General features: G+C 36.8%; 2 protein-coding genes across 2 annotated transcripts; both read left to right on the top strand.

Moving 5' to 3' along the window:
• Positions 1-1503: 1503 nt before the first annotated feature.
• On the top strand, positions 1504-8023 carry LOC136705722 (phenazine biosynthesis-like domain-containing protein). The gene is made up of 9 exons (XM_066679434.1): positions 1504-1666; positions 1794-1893; positions 3089-3187; positions 3274-3383; positions 3660-3689; positions 3927-4015; positions 4473-4648; positions 4788-4850; positions 6028-8023. The coding sequence occupies exons 1-9, from the start codon at positions 1583-1585 to the stop codon at positions 6138-6140; spliced, it is 864 nt and encodes a 287-aa protein (XP_066535531.1). The 5' UTR covers positions 1504-1582; the 3' UTR covers positions 6141-8023.
• Positions 8024-8996: 973 nt separating this feature from the next.
• LOC136705330 (phenazine biosynthesis-like domain-containing protein 2) lies at positions 8997-14204 on the top strand. Its single transcript, XM_066678818.1, has 9 exons — positions 8997-9196; positions 9317-9416; positions 10931-11029; positions 11104-11213; positions 11438-11467; positions 12048-12136; positions 12287-12450; positions 13383-13445; positions 13784-14204. The coding sequence occupies exons 1-9, from the start codon at positions 9110-9112 to the stop codon at positions 13894-13896; spliced, it is 855 nt and encodes a 284-aa protein (XP_066534915.1). The 5' UTR covers positions 8997-9109; the 3' UTR covers positions 13897-14204.
• The last annotated feature ends 2577 nt before the right edge of the window (positions 14205-16781 follow it).

A 16781-nucleotide genomic window follows, 5' to 3' on the forward strand; every position in this document is an offset into this window, starting at 1 on the left:
GACCTGATATTAAGTGAGTAACATAATCAGCTGGGGTACTACCATTATGAAGTGAAAGTGGTGTGTGCAAACTGGAGGAATCCCTTTAATAACATGTTAAGAATTGAATACATTTAAAATAAAAATGATAGAAGTATGATTATTTAAATAACCTTAATTTTGAAATGACACAGCAGAACAGATATTTTCATCATATTTAATGAATAGCAAGTCTTTTAGTTATCTTACAATTTTCACAAAGGAATGTTGAAATCCGTTCACCTACATGCTATTACCATAATGTTCAGAATACACAGCTCTACCAAGCAGTGAAGGGACTAGTTTGACCAAGCTTTTCCAAGTGGAGGCTGGCTTGACCACAGTAAAAAAACAGGCAGGGGTGCTGGGGTCCCAAAATTCCCATTCCATCCAGAACATGACCAGTCACAGTCCACTGAGCTTCAGTTAGTGTGAGTTAACAGTTAGACACAAAACCACGACAAAACAACTTTTTTTTAGCTATTTAAACATGAGATTTGTCACCCTGGACACAGAATCAGTCCATTGCACAGCACCTTACACTTACTCAGTAATTCATATTCTCACACACGTAAACAAAATTTAGTGATACATGCAGTGCCATGAGGTTTTGTAATTTTTGTCTTAATCCATTTTTTTCATCATCATGAGACCTTTCCTTCTTAAAGGCTTCTTAACAACCATAGACCAGATGTCTCCTTAAATGTTATGTGTGGTTTATCTGAGGTTTCTGCTGTACATGTGGACTTATGCATAGAATGCTGTACATATCAGTGAAAGACTGGAACAAGGGCTGATTTAGGAGTGTCAGGACAAGACTTTAATCTTTCAATATAGGTTCATGTTAAAAAAATGTTTGAATATATTGTTTTAACATATTTTATGTTGTCAGTCATTATCTGTAAGCACTTATCCAGTTCAGGGTCGCAGTGGGTCCAGAGCCTACCTGGAATCATTGGGCGCAAGGTGGGAATACACGCTGGAGGGGGCGCCAGTCCTTCACAGGGCAACACAGACACACACAAACATTCACTCACACCTACGGACACTTTTGAGTCACCAATCCACCTACCAACATGTGTTTTTGGACTGTGGGAGGAAACCGGAGCACCCGGAGGAAACCCACACGGACACAGGGAGAACACAGCAACTCTTCACAGACGGTCACCCGGAGCGGGAATCAAACCCACAACTTCCAGGCCCCTGGAGCTGTGTGACTGTGACACTACCTGCTGCGCCACCGTGCCGCCCTATTTTATGTTGTTTTATTCTGAATTCTAGAGGATGGGTGTAGAGAATATGAGATAGTAGCAGCACTTCACATTAATTATACCAGTCACAAACTTGTATTTAAGAAGAGGCTTAAACACTTAACTTTTTTTAAGACTAATAGCATGAATGAGTAGTGCACTGAATGAAAAGTAACAAACAGACTGTCCCTTTAACATGATGTAACACAGCCAGGTCAAAGTCTGAGTGGCGGCACTGATGTCCTGCATGCACAAAATCTACAAGTGTGCTACGAGACACTACCCTGCCTGCCTACTAAATCAAACACAGGACAATGGAGATTCCCATGTTTACTGTAGATGCATTTACTAATTTACCTTTCAAAGGCAACCCTGCAGCAGTCTGCCTGATAGAGAATGTAAGTCACTTTCCATTCATATTGAGCATTGTTTTAGTCATGTTTGTTAACTAAATATATGTTATGTTTTATTATCAGAATAACCAAACTAGAATATAGCATGTGTAAATGTTTGTGACAAATGTAGGAACTTCCAGAGGAGCTTTATCAGAAAATTGCAGCTGAGATGAATTTATCTGAGACTGCATTCGTCAGAAAGCTGAAATCAACAGATTACTTTTGTTCAGGTAACTGTCTGTGTAAAACACAACTCGTATGAAATAAAGAACTAAAACGGCTTTCTTTGACTGAACTGGTTTATCCTAATCATGGAAATGACCATGTTTCAAATATGTTTCATAACATGAAGAAATAACTTTTGGAGAAAATAACTGATTGCTCCTTTAAAGCAGATTTAAACTTTATTTTATTTGCAGAAGATTAAACACTTTTTAAAATCATTACAGAGAAGTTCTGAGAAAAAAACAGCACTGTGGCTTACAGAGTTTAAATAAAATAACTGGAAATGCATGCATCGTAACATATTTTGAATGCAGTCAAACTTTAATAGAAGTCATACTATGATACAAAATGGCATTAACCTGTTAGTCTCTAGCTATTTTTCATAATTTGTCTGAAATTACACGAACAAAATTGAATGACTATTACTTTATTGTTTTGTTTTGTTTTTTGCACTTTAAATGACTTTAGAGGCATCAACTGGGATCCACATATGTGGACTTATATGTAGAAATGTACCAGAAAAGTTCTCAGTGTTCCAAATATATTTATTTTGATATTTATTCAAATCTAAATAGAGGATCACATGTGGTGTCTCATAGTGGGGCTTCTTCTTTTTTTTTTTTTTTCTTTTGGGCATCGAAATTAGTTTTTTTAGTAAAAAAAATAATAATGTTTGTTTTATGAATTTCTACATATATACATTGCATGGTTTATGTTTGGGCTATGAGCCATATTGTGCAATATTAGGTTCTAACAACCAATAATGGACTTACTAGGTGTGTAACTATTAGTTCTTTTTGAAAAATTGGGGTAATAAATATTCAAAGTGTCAAAAATTGTGTATAACAGTGCTTAAGGAGTTAAATGAATGGTTAGGGGGTCCCTCTTCTGGTCGATAAATGGTATTGCACGATAATGTGCAATTCCCCTTAAAATAGAGAAGCTGAAAAATGTATGGTTTTTTTTAAAATAAGTATTGTACATGGTTTCTTGAGGCAGATTCCTCATTATTTTCTCTTTATATTTACATAAATTACACCACTCCAATGGAAAGAAGACAGTTCCAGCTTTCATGTGACTCCTTCATCATGCAACTATCATATAAAATAAAAAAACTATGAAGCAGAGAATGTGAAAATTAAATGTGTGAAACCACCAGTGGTTCATTGGAGCCAATTATTATATATCCTGTTTTCAAAGGATCAAGGTTTGGTTTGCGCTGGTTCACCCCTACAAATGAGATTGCGCTTTGTGGTCATGCAACAATGGCCTCAGCAGCTGTACTCTTTTACAGAAAAGGTAAGAAATATCCTCCCATACTTAATGTTTAATAACCATGCCTTATAAATGCAGTAGTGGTACACTTACAATTGTATATTCTACAGAAAACAGTAACCCTGAGGTGGTGTTTGAGACTCTGAGCGGACAGTTGCGGGTTCGTCAGCATGGAGAATCCTTAGTAATGGATTTTCCACTCAACAAACCAGAGGTTCAGGTACAGACCCTGAAATATTTACTTCTCTGTAAACAGTACTCAGTAAAGCAACAGAGGTCTTTTAATCAAGATCTTGATACAGTGTCTGGTTCAGAATGATGTAATTACTGATAATAAACTAAACTGCTAACTAAAGTAACTGATTGGCTACTTAGCAGATGGCCTAACTTAAAAAATCTGACAAGAAACAAGGTTTAAGGCCAGGATGTGAGGACCTTTCTTGTCTAGGATTAAGAGGTTACAGTGCATTACATATTTATGTTTCTTTACTTACAGGACCTCAACAAATTCAACAAACTCCTTAAGGTAAATTACAAATGCATCATGTTTGTGGTCTTCAAGCTACTAGTCTCTATAGTGATGCCAGAGACTAAATACTATGGTTATTTAAAATATTTTTTAAACAATATCTAAGAAAACAGTTTTTTAATGTAATATATGAATATGACAAGAACAATTTAAGAGTTATTATTAAAGGTTTGTGAGAATCTCTTGCTGCATCTTATCACAGAATCATAACATATTGTTATAACTCATTTCCAGGCTGCTGTGGGAGATTTACCTGTTCAGGAGGTTTGCTACTGTAAAACAACAAAAAAACTTCTAGTGCGTTTGGCTGACACATGTCAAAGGTATTGCTACAGAATGAAGGCTATCACTAAGGAGACTGTATGATATGCTCTGAAATGCCACGTGTACACTATTTTTGGAGCCGCTTTGTAGCTAAATGTGTAGCGGAGGCATTTATTTACATTGAGGGTATGGAAAAAATGAGCAGTTCGTGCTAAAAACACTTTCACTGTCCAAAAAAAGAGGAGCGATAAAGAAAATGTACAGCAGGAAATACATTTTTTGGTTGTTTGTTTGTTTTTTGTATAGTAAATATATAACAAAGTATAGCAAACCTTATTATTTTGTAAAGCAATTTAATTGAGTTAAGATTTCCACATCTGAGCGTCCAGAACTCTGGGCAGTTGTATCATAGATGTATAGACTTTACAAAAGTATTATAATAATAGGCATATATTATTCCAAATAAAATAACAAAATAATAAGCAAAAACATGATCTAAGTTATTTTTTCTTGAAGGTCAGCACTTACCTCTTTGAGCCCGGTGCCAGAGACCCTACTGAAAACTGAAAACAGTGGAAGGGTTAAGAGTGTAATCATCACAATCAAAGGAGCACCGAATTCTCAACCTGGATATGACTTCTTCTCCCGCAATTTTGCTCCATGGAACGGCATTCCAGAGGATCCAGTGACAGGTAAATTACGTCTGTTGAATATAACAACTGGAGAAACACTGAACGTAGGGCTACACGATTGCTGTTGTAAACCTATAATACACTGTGAAATTAGATCATGTTTGTTCTGAGGATAATAAATGAATCTTCTTTCTTGAAGGTTCTGCTCATACAGTCCTTGCTGCCTATTGGTCTGAGAAACTGGGAAAGAAAAAAATGTTAGGTATGTATTCATGTCTGTTGCCCATAACTTTTTGATAACATTATGCAAAATTAAAAAGAAAGAATGCAATGGAATCAGATCTTGTTAGTTTCACACAGAAGTACACAGAATTCAGAGTTCAGGGTCGCGGTGGGTCCAGAGCCTACCTGGAATCATTGGGCGCAAGGCAGGAATACACCCTGGAGGGGGCGCCAGTCCTTCACAGGGCAACACACACACATACACATTCACTCACACACTCACAACTACGGACACTTTTCAGTCACCAGTCCACGTACCAACATGCGTTTTTGGACCATGGGAGGAAACCGGAGCACCCGGAGGAAATCCACGCAGACACAGTGAGAACACACCAACTCCTCACAGACAGTCACCTGGAGCAGGAATCGAACTCCTTGAAAATGATTAAAAAAACAGCATATGGTTTCTAATTTTTAGGTCATTAGCTCTTATTCTCTTTACAAGCTGAAGAGAAATCAGAGCTCTGCTACTAGCTTTCTTGTTCACAACTGGTATCAATAACACGTTACATCAATTCTCAAGGCTCTGTACCAGATTCATATAAGTACATCAGTTAGTTAAACATTTTCTACCCACATAAAAAGCTCTTAATACATTTGCATCTTCCGATTAGAGGTATCAGAGTAGAAATGGCATGTCCTGAAGCTATGAGTTTACTTTTCACATTTTAGTAGTTTTGAAGTTCCATCCATCCATCCATTATCTGTAACCGCTTATCCAATTTAGGGTCGCGGGGGGTCCAGAGCCTACCTGGAATCATTGGGCGCAAGGCGGGAATACACCCTGGAGGGGACGCCAGTCCTTCACAGGGCAACACAGACACACACACATTCACTCACACACTCACACCTACGGACACTTTCGAGTCGCCAATCCACCTGCAACGTGTGTTTTTGGACTGTGGGAGGAAACCGGAGCACCCGGAGGAAACCCACGCGGACACGGGGAGAACACACCAACTCCTCACAGACAGTCACCCGGAGCTGGAATCGAACCCACAACCTCCAGGCCCCTGGAGCTGTGTGACTGCGACACTACCTGCTGCGCGACCGTGCCGCCCCCTAGTTTTGAAGTTGTAGCCTTTATATAATTAATTCATAAGAAAATCCAACTCAAAACCATCACCCTTCTATTCTCATCTTTGTTTGTGCTGCAGCTTATCAGTGCTCTAGGCGTGGTGGTGAGCTAGAGCTGGAGCTGAGAGATGATGCAAGAGTGGACATCTCAGGTCGAGCGGTGGTCATCATACAAGGAACCCTGAAACTCTAGAGAAAGCTGCAAAAACACCCTAGAGGCATTTATCAGTGATATTGCAGGTTACTGGACATTTAAAATGCAGAGGCTATCCTTACATCATCTGCCAAACTTAGGACAAACAACATACAAAAACTTACAACACTGTACAATTCTGTGACATTATTTCCATACAAACAAGCTGCTGTTCAAACATGTTACTAGCTGTCCACAGGAAAACACGTTTCTCCAAAATAGTAACTTTATAGAACTAGGGGAAATCATTCATAAATTTATTCATAAAAAAATTTTGGAGCATTTCTTTTAGTCCATTCATCATGACTATTTCACACAATATGAAGGACAGATGCTGTGTTCAAATTATTTAGTAAAATGAAAATCCACAAAATGGAGGTATGGTTTTTTTTGGACGGCAGCAAATATTCATTTTTTTTATCCATCACTTTGACAACTACCAACAAATTTGTGGAAAACAATATAGGTTTTAAGGGGATTAAACTGAATTATTATGCCTCTTATAATTTATTAAAGTCTATTCTTTACATGACTATTCTCATAAAAGAAAAATTGCAATAAAATTCCATCTTGCATGTCATTATCCACAGAGTATAACACAATACATTCACTGACGTACACAATACAGTGCAAATGACTAAAAGAAGTCAGGAAAAAAAGACAAACCTATACACACATAGTAAATGGTATCCAGAAAAGCCTATCCCTGAATCTAGTGGTCCTAGGTCTGATGGTTCTGTATGGTTTCTTCCAAAGTAGAAGAGTGAACAGTGTGTAACTGGAGTTCTTTTACTTTGGTTTTGGAACTGTGTTTATTACCCTTAATGTATTGATTTTTTTTATTAATAATAGACCAACCAAATTCAGTAATGTTGGTTGCCCTGTTGGAGGAGTTGTATTAAATATTGAGCAATTAGTAAAATTCAAATGTTCAACCTTTACAGACTCATTGGCAATTGTGGTCTAACCTCACTTATCACATAGTTTACACTATGTAGTTATGTAGCTACTGAACAGATTAAGTTATAATCCAAAAGAGGTTTGCAATGGATGCTTCTTCAGAGAGGCTCATACACTCTTGTAAAAAAAAAATAGAATTTTATGGAATGTAGGTGCTGTTCTGCCCTCAAACTGCTTTATTACATCCACTGTTATGTTTACATAGTCACAAAAGAAACTTTGGAAATAAAAACTCTTTTGTAATGTAATGTAATTGTAATGGCCCTGTGAACACAGCATGTGATATGACAGAATCTGTGGAAACATGAACTGTGGTTATACAGACATGTGAAAATTAGAACACCCCATGAAAGCCTTCGTCTTTTTAAACATATGTACATTTGACTTTCATTTGAACAGCACTACGAAATGGAGCTTATACAAATAAAACTGAAGAAATTACTTATAAACATAGGTTGTACAGTGTAATTGTCTTTGGCAGAGAGGATTTTGCAAATTTTTCATGGGTGCAACCCACACACTCAGCTCCACTGCTCATCCCACAGATGCATGTTCCTTACAAATGTGGCACCATTGAAAAGGGAAATTAACAGGCTTTTCAACTGTATAAAAATTATTGGCAAGAAGCATTGTTACAACAAATAAATAATCTATAAACACAAATTTCTATATAAATATTTATAGTAATATTAGAAATAACCAGACATTGTTAATATACACACCAACATTCAGTGTTTAAACAAACACAACTTTATGAATTAAACTCTGCACTTTGGGATATTATATTTGTATTACACCTTCTGTAATATTAATGGATGGCAGATTCTTGATAATATGACAACTAAAAAATAAAAATGTCATAGGACACATACCCCAAAGTTCATGTTTCCACATTCTGTCATATCACATGCTATGTTCACAGGGCCGTTACAAAACATCTCCACAGTAAAATTTCTCCATCTTCATGATATCAATAGTCTGCTATATTGTGTCTTTAGTGAGACTTTCAGATTTTTGAGACACTTTGAAAATAAAGAGATAATATCCAGAAGGAAGGAAGCTAAACGTGTAGTTTTTCCACAGTATTGGAGTTGTGTTCGTATTTCGCCCTCTAGCGGCGACAGGATGCAACTAGTGCAGCATTTAAGGTCAAAGAGAAAATCCAAATGAATCGGTTGCTCATCCTTGGTGTCCCGGATGTGTATCTGAACTCTGTAACTCGTATTTTGGTGTCTGAATTTCGTCTACCGAATTTGAGCAACTTCGAAATATATTGTTTGAATTTTTTTTTTAGCTTGAATTTTTTTTTATCTGAATTTATTAACCTTGAATAATAACAGTGAAAACATGTTCTTTAAAATTCACGAGTTCTGTTCAAGAGCAGTTATATTCAGATGCATAATTTCGGTGCAAAAAAATTCAGTGCTACAAATTCAAAGGTGGTAATATTTCAAAGTCTGATGAGACAGATTTGCTTCCATAGGCTTTTCCATAACCAGCAATCTGATTGGCTCTTATTGCGGAAGGGGCAGTATTTTATCCGTTAACAGCAAGCTGATTGTCTCATTATGCTGAACTTTCCCCGTGATAAAATCACAGTAATGCACGGCCTCTTATAATAATAATAATAATAATAATTTATCTGAGAAGTGACTGAGATAAACGATATATAAAATTATAAGACAGCAAAATAGAGACTAAAACAATAACATAAGAATAATACCACAGTAGTGTAAGGAAAGGCCATTTAAAAAAAAGGTCTTTAACCCTAACCCTAACCCTAACAATGATCTCCCACTTGCTAGTATCCGCCTACTTACTGTGTATGTCCCTTTCACACGCTGGTCTCCAGCCTGCAGAGATATATATACTTGGGGTGTGTTGTGTGGGGGGTGGGGGCTCGCTCAGCTGTGTCCTGAAGACTAAACAGTCTCGATGGACTGAAGTTCAAGTGGATGATGCAAATCTGAACTTTTCCTGAGGTTTTCTTCAAGAACAGAGCAGAATTAATGATGGAGATTCCACTGTTTACTGTGGACTCTTTCGCCCGTTCAGCTTTCGAGGGCAATCCAGCAGCGGTTTGTCTGTTAGAGAAAGTAAGTCGCTCCATTTCACATTTTATGTTTTCACCCAAACTTTAATACTCCCTCTTCCCTGCGTTTATATAACTGCCTTCAGTTTCAGTATAGTAATTTATACTCAAATGTTTGTTTTAGGCGTTGCCAGAAGAGCTTTATCAGAAAATTGCATCAGAAATGAACTTGTCAGAAACAGCATTCATCATGAAGTTGAAATCTACAGATGATTTTACCTCAGGTACAGACCTTTCTTTCTGTCCCGGAGGATTTTTAACATATCAAAGCCACAGTGAAATCAATACATGAGGTAAAATAGAGGTAAAGTGTGGAGTAAAGCTGATCCAGAACTAATAATTCATCATCAGTACTTGATGTCAGTAATATTCTTACTAATGGCTGGATGCCCTGGAATTCCCAGAGTTCCAGTATCTAGTGTAAATAATTCTCAGAAGTGTACAACATTATAATACAGCAATATATGAAAAAACTAACTATTAAACACCTTAAAGTCAAATGAAATGCTAGTCAAGCAGCTGTCTACAATCATTTGGTCATGTATTATGTTTCAAATGGATATTTGATGTTGTATTTACTGTACTCCAGGTGTGCTGGGCTACATTGCATTAAAATAACGGACATGCACATATTTTACCATTTATAATATTGTATTCATTCCCAATTTGTAATATCTTATAAGTATTTTTTATATAAATAGATATATACCACATGTATATGAAAGTCAACTCACAATATCAGCCTTGACCCACTATCCTTCACAAGGCCTTACTGAGGTGAATTTAGGGGAAGCACCAAAAATGTGCAGTTCTCCAGGACCATGGTTGGGAACTAAAACATATAACATAACACCATTTTGTGTGGATTTGTGCACAGAAATGGCTGCCAGAGGAGTTGAATCACTGGTGTTTATTAATTTGAATAGTAAGACTAACAGTAGAGTGACTTCTGATGTTTAGAGAAACGTCATAACTACACCAACTAAATTATATTTATTCAGTTTGTCGTCGTTTGTGCTGGTACCGTTTTTAAAGAATTAGACATTATATCTTATTACCTGTTACGTAACGCAGCCCCTCGTTAGTGGTCAAAACTTTCTTTTAACGGCACAAACGAGGCACGAACGAATGAGACCACTTTGGCGCGATTTGGCCACTAATGAGGCGCTGCGTTGCGTAACAGGTAATAAGATATAATGTCTAATTCTTTAAAAACGGTACCAGCACAAACGATGGTTTTTGCGGCACAAACGCAGCACTAGCGAAAGGACACGTTTTTATTCCGTTTCTCATCATATGAGGGGCCAGCTTCACGGAGGTCTTTTTGTCACAGCGTAACTAGGAAAGAAACTCAGTATCAGATGTCTCTGAGCCAACATCATGCAGCATGCATAATTTAAATCTGAAACATAAAACAAACAAATAAATAAATACACGTGCCTGAAATGCAACGACTGTTCCCATAGAGCTTGTTTTCCAAGAGTTTTCCACTATAAATATCTGCACTTTTGCCTAGTAAGTGCTATTACATTTACATCAGGTAGACCTAAAGTCCATAAATACAAGTAATGTGTCAGTTATGTATGGACTTCACACAACAAATATTTTTAGACCTACAATAAAGTAACTATTCATAGAGGTTAATGTAGGTTTATGTCAGTTGTCCTAAGAGGGTTATATGTGTAATGTAGCCTTATGAACGATCACCTACATTAAAGTGTCATTTTGTCTTTTTAAGGAGCAAGATTCAGCCTGCGCTGGTTCACCCCTATACATGAGATTATACTTTGTGGCCACGCAACACTGGCTTCAGCAGCAGTACTCTTTTACAAAAAAGGTACGAAAAATGTATGATATATTTTATAATCAACCAAATATATTCAATAGAAGTACAATTATAATTTTCCACAGAAAACAGTAACGCTGAGGTGGCGTTTGAGACTCTGAGTGGAGAGGTGCGTGTTCGTAAGCAGGAGGAGGTTTTAGTACTGGATTTTCCAAACAACAAACCAGAGGTTCAGGTACTGACAGTGAAATCAGTAGTGCTAGTTGACATGACAATTTCTGTTCCTGATCTGATCATGATCAAATCCTTGTTTCATTAAAAAGTTTTTTATTTAACGAGGTTCAGATGTAATTTTGCACTGATTACACTTAGTTATAGATGTTAAACTGCATTTTGTTGGCCTATATTGTACTTGCAAAAAAATGTGTGTGTGTGTGTGTTTATACAATTGTCTTGCAGGACAAAAGTGAATATCATGACCTCCTTAAGGTATGTTTGCCAGTTAATTTGGACGTAATTATTAAGAGGCATAGAACATAAATGATACTTAGAACCTATACTAAAATTAAATCTCACTACTCTTACATCAGGACAGAAAAAGCATGCTATTCCTGACATTACCCTTATTCAGACATGATCCTGTCCAGCCCAGGAATAACTTTCGCCTGCTGACAGGGGACTTTCCCCCTGCTGATTCTTTAACCTGTGAAGAATCTTTGTCTATATTTTGACATGGGTAGGTTTAAAAGATGACAGAAATTATTTATTATTTAACATGATGAAGTGTTTATTAACACGGGTAAGATCTAGGTAATGGATGACAACCTCAAAGAATAGTGAACTGCTATGAGGAGCGACTTGGAAAGGAATTAAAAAACACATTCATATACAGCATATCACTATTTACTGTATAATGTATATTGTTTTTATTCCAATATTTAGCGTGATTGTTTGTTTGATTTTGAGCAGATTAACACTTAATAACTCACATATACACAAATAAATAACTTTTTAAATTTCATTTTCTCTGGTGCCTAAAACTATTACACAGCAATGTATATATTTACAGGCTGCTTTTGGAGAAATGTGCATTGAGGAAGTCTGCCTCTGTAAAAAAACAAAGAACTTGCTAGTGCATCTGGCTGATCCATGCGACAGGTACTGTTATGCAGTGAAGGGTATATTTCCCATGCCAATATTTGAATAGTTTATTAGTCAACTTTAACTGAAGGTCAGATGTTAGAAAAAACGACTTAATTCAGATTACATAATACATTAATATCTTTAATTTAATACTGTTTGTTGAAGGTCAGTGCTTATGTCGATTAAGCCAGAGGCTGAGAAACTACTAAGACATGAAGATGGAACTAAGATCAGAGGTATGATCCCCACAATAAAGGGGGAATCCAAGTATGACTTCTTCTCCCGGTACTTTTCTCCCTGGCATGGGGTCTATGAAGATCCTGTCTGCGGTAAGTTTAAATCTTAAAGCAGCCATATTCTGTATTTATTGCTGGAATATTGTAGGCTTCCGATTGATAAACGTTTGTTATATAGATATTCATTCATTGATTCATTCATTCATTGTCTGTAACCACTTATCCAGTTCAGGGTTGCCGGGGGTCAGGAACCTACTCAGAACCATTGGGCGCAAGGCAGGAACACTCCCTGGAGGGGGCGTCAGTCCTTCACAGGGCGACACACACACACACCTATGGACACTTTTAACTAGCCAGTCCCCCTACCAGCGTGTGTTTTTGGAATGTGGGAGGAAACTGGAGCACCTGGAGGAAACCCACGTGGAAATAGGGAGAACACACCAAACTTCTCACAGTCAGTCACCCGGAGCAGATCCCAAAACCACAACCACAGGACCTTGGAGCTGTGTGACAGCAACACTACACAACACTACACAACACAAAACTTCCACCCTAAGAAATACCTTTGAATTAACAGGTTGTTTTTTCTTAACCATTAAGATATATACTAATAAAGTTATTACATTCATTCATTGTCTGTAACCACTTTTACAGTTCAGGGTCGTGGTGGGTCCAGGGCCTACCCAGAATCATTGGGAGCAAGGCAGTAACACATACAGGAGAAAGCCAGTCCTTCACAGGGCAGCACACACACACACACACACACACACGCATTCACTCACACACTCACACCTATGGACACTTCTGAGTCGCCAGTCCACCTACTAACATGTGTTTTTGGACTGTGGGAGGAAGCCCATGCAGACACAGGGAGAACTCCTCACAGACAGTCACCCGGAGCGGGAATCGAACCCACAACCTCCAGGTCCCTGGAGCTGTGTGACTGTGACGCTACCTGCTGCAGCACTGTGCCACCCTAAAGTTATAACAATTTTAATATATTTTTTCCTCTTTTTTTGGCAAAGGGTCTGCACATACGGTCCTGGGTCCCTATTGGTCTGAAAAACTAGGAAAGAAGAAACTGCTAGGTAAGTGACTTTACTTTGCTAGGAAAAAGTCTTTACTGACGTTATATTTCAGCAGTGGCCAACTTCTGCATTTATCTCCATTTATTTAGATATAAATATCAGGCAATGTTATGACAATCTAGAACTGTTTTAAAGTATACAACAAACTTTATCTACTTAATTCACTCTGATAGCATGTTAAGCGGCAATTTCACTTTTTGTATATTTTAAAACTCTCTATTTATTTCACCTCTTATGTCCTGTAGGTCTCTTTTGTTTAGACAAATTTTTATTTTAATAGGCTCTTTTTCTTAATCTCATGTTCAGTACTTTGTTCTTTGTGGGTTTTTTCAATGCAGCTTATCAGTGTTCTAGGCGTGGAGGTGAACTACAGGTGGAGCTGAGAGATGATGGTAGAGTGGAAATTGCTGGTCGAGCAGTGGTTGTCATTCAAGGAACCTTAAAAATCTAGAGAAAAGGCTCATAAGAGAGCTCTTTGTGAAAGCAGATAATCCAAGAAGTCACAGGCTTGCGCTAATTCATCAGTTAACAGTTGAATAAGTTTGTGAAATAAATCTATACTCATTTCGATGGTTATAATAGTTATAATTATCAGGTTAATATTTCATATATTATATCCAATCCCACACTTGGTACAAGTCTGTATTCATTTTACAGCCTGAAAATACTCAACTTGTGGTTAACACTCTAAATGATTATAAGTACGATGTACAATCCACAATACATTAAAAATAGAATTATAATAATTATAACTATAGAATCAGCAATAATTTTACATCATAGCTGAATTTTTATTCGCCAATAAGTTTCTTGTATCTGAAAATGGAAAAAGATTAAAAAGATGGTCAAATTTTTTGTTTGTGATATAAATGAAAAAGAAGAACTTTTTCTCTAATTGTTATTTTCTGCAAGAAATGCCATGTCAAAAATTATTCTTACCCTTTTACAGCAGTCAACGACAGCCTTTATTTGCCATCACAGCAATTAATCTTTTCTTATAATTGTATAAATGGGAATTTGGACCACATTTTGTTCGCGACAGTCTCCAGGTCTTTGAAAACTTCCTTGTCATAACTCTGGCCTTTTGATCCTTTCTAAGATTCTTGATGGGATCCAGGTCTGGAGTCTGTGTAGGCCACTCAAAAATGCATTTCTTGACTATTTTGTCTGTAGGTTTGGGACCATTGTCTTGTTTGAAGGTCCAGTGCTGCCCAAGGCCAAACTGCCTGATGGTTTCTTCCAGAATCTTAATAGGCTCTCAGAAAAATTGTCACTGTAGTGGTACTCTCAAGGGTACATATTATGTACCTTTAATTAATTAATCTTTGTGTAGAGCGACCTTGGGTATTAGAAAGGTGCTATATAAATCTAACTTATTATTATTATTATTATTATTATTATAATTAGGGAACATTATTGTACAATATTCTATATTAATTGTAGATATTTAAGATGTTAATTTCAAATTCCCCATTTAATCTCTAGGACTTATATTTAGTTAATTTACTTTTTTTTACAGAGTTCTATTGTACCTTACAAAATGTACCTTCAGGGAACACAACTGGACATTAACATCACTGTTGTACCTTTTAAAGGTACATATATACTATTTGTAACTTTAATGACAATACTGTATCCACTGGCAGTCACACTGGCACCGTTAATGAATAACGCCTAGTACACTTCTAAACATTTACTTGCTACCAACATGCTTTACCATAGCAAACAATAGCCGTATTCTTTTGTCTAAATGGGTCCATTTTTATCTCACCCCACCACAGATTTGATGACCAAAATATTGTATTGTCCAGCTGAGCTTTTGCATGCCTATCTTAGATCAGTGGAGCCTTCCTTAGTCAGAGTCCATGTATGCTTTACAGGATTCCAGATCCTAGCTCCAAATGAGCAAGCCAAGGCCATAGTAAAAAGGAAAAACTACCACAGAACACAGGCAAGAAATCATTATTTAACCATGGCTAAAACAATAAACCAAGTACAGAAGAATTTTTAAAAGACAAGCTGATATATAACTAGCCTCTCAATATTAAACCCGCATTGGCCTCCCACTGGCACTGTTAATTAATGCTCAGTGACACCAGCTCCATGTGGACTTTACACTTCTTTGTGACAATATCAGGGTATAAAATAGTTTGGACCTGGCATTTTTAAATAAAATATTTAAAAACTTTGTAAATAAAATCCTAGGAAATGTATCATTAGAAATGTATTACTAACATCTGTAGCACAATGTTTTGCTAAATTTTGTCACTTGTATGTGATTTAGAGCCAGAAGAATCCTATTGGTAAAATAAAGACTCACTATCAAACTGTGGAATGTGTTTAACTGTATTTATTTTACACATGAACATCCACATAACATATACTGCAACTTTAAATGACTTGATTTGTCCTAACACAAATCTAAATGATTCTCTTAAAGTCATCAGTAACATACTTAAAGCAGCAAAGACTTCATTAAAATAATATACTAAAAATTACATTTTACGATCTGAAAAAAAGCTATTTAGTTTTATATTTTATCATTTCCCAATTATTGTAATTTTAATGCTATACAAATGAAGCTCTGGTCAGTAGAGAGCACTTGCTGCTGAACTCCAAAATCCATCCACCAGAACATCCATTGGCTCAGGAGCCGTTAAATGCTTTCCTGTCTTTGGCTCACTATTGAAACACATGCATGAATTACAGCATGCTTCATGTGCATTATATGCAAATGAGGGTAAAGTGGGATGTGCCCAGATTCTCTACAACTTTTGGTGTACACGCTCAGTAAAACTGTCAGTGTGGTTGAATCCTAAATCATACATATTCAGTACTGTTAGTAGGGAACATAATTGTGTCATTTTGTGTAATATTTTTTTATTTAAAATTTCCTTCTGGAGGTGTCCTTTAGGGAACACAACTGGACTTTAAAACCACTGTTGTATTTTTAAAGATACTTTAACAAAGTTTGTACCTTTAGTGACAATAATGTACCTCTACCACCCCCTTTTTTCTGACAGTTTATAAACATGCTATGAGTGCTAAACATGTCATTTTATTAGTATATTTACCTTAAATAGTAAAGGAAAACTGGAATAAGAAGCTATTTAAAGTGTAATGAAAAATATCACATCTTCATTCACTCATTGTCTGTAACCACTTATCCAGTTTAGGGTCACGGTGGGTCCGGAGCATACCTGGAAATCACTGGGTGCAAGATAGGAAAACACTGTGGAGGGGGCGCCAGTCCTTCACAGGGCCACACACACCTATGGACACTTTTGAGTAGCCAATCCACCTACCAACATTTTTTTTTTTGGACAATGGGAGGAA

The sequence above is a fragment of the Hoplias malabaricus genome, chromosome 8, assembly GCF_029633855.1.
Source record: "Hoplias malabaricus isolate fHopMal1 chromosome 8, fHopMal1.hap1, whole genome shotgun sequence".
Taxonomy (NCBI): Eukaryota; Metazoa; Chordata; class Actinopteri; order Characiformes; family Erythrinidae; genus Hoplias; species Hoplias malabaricus.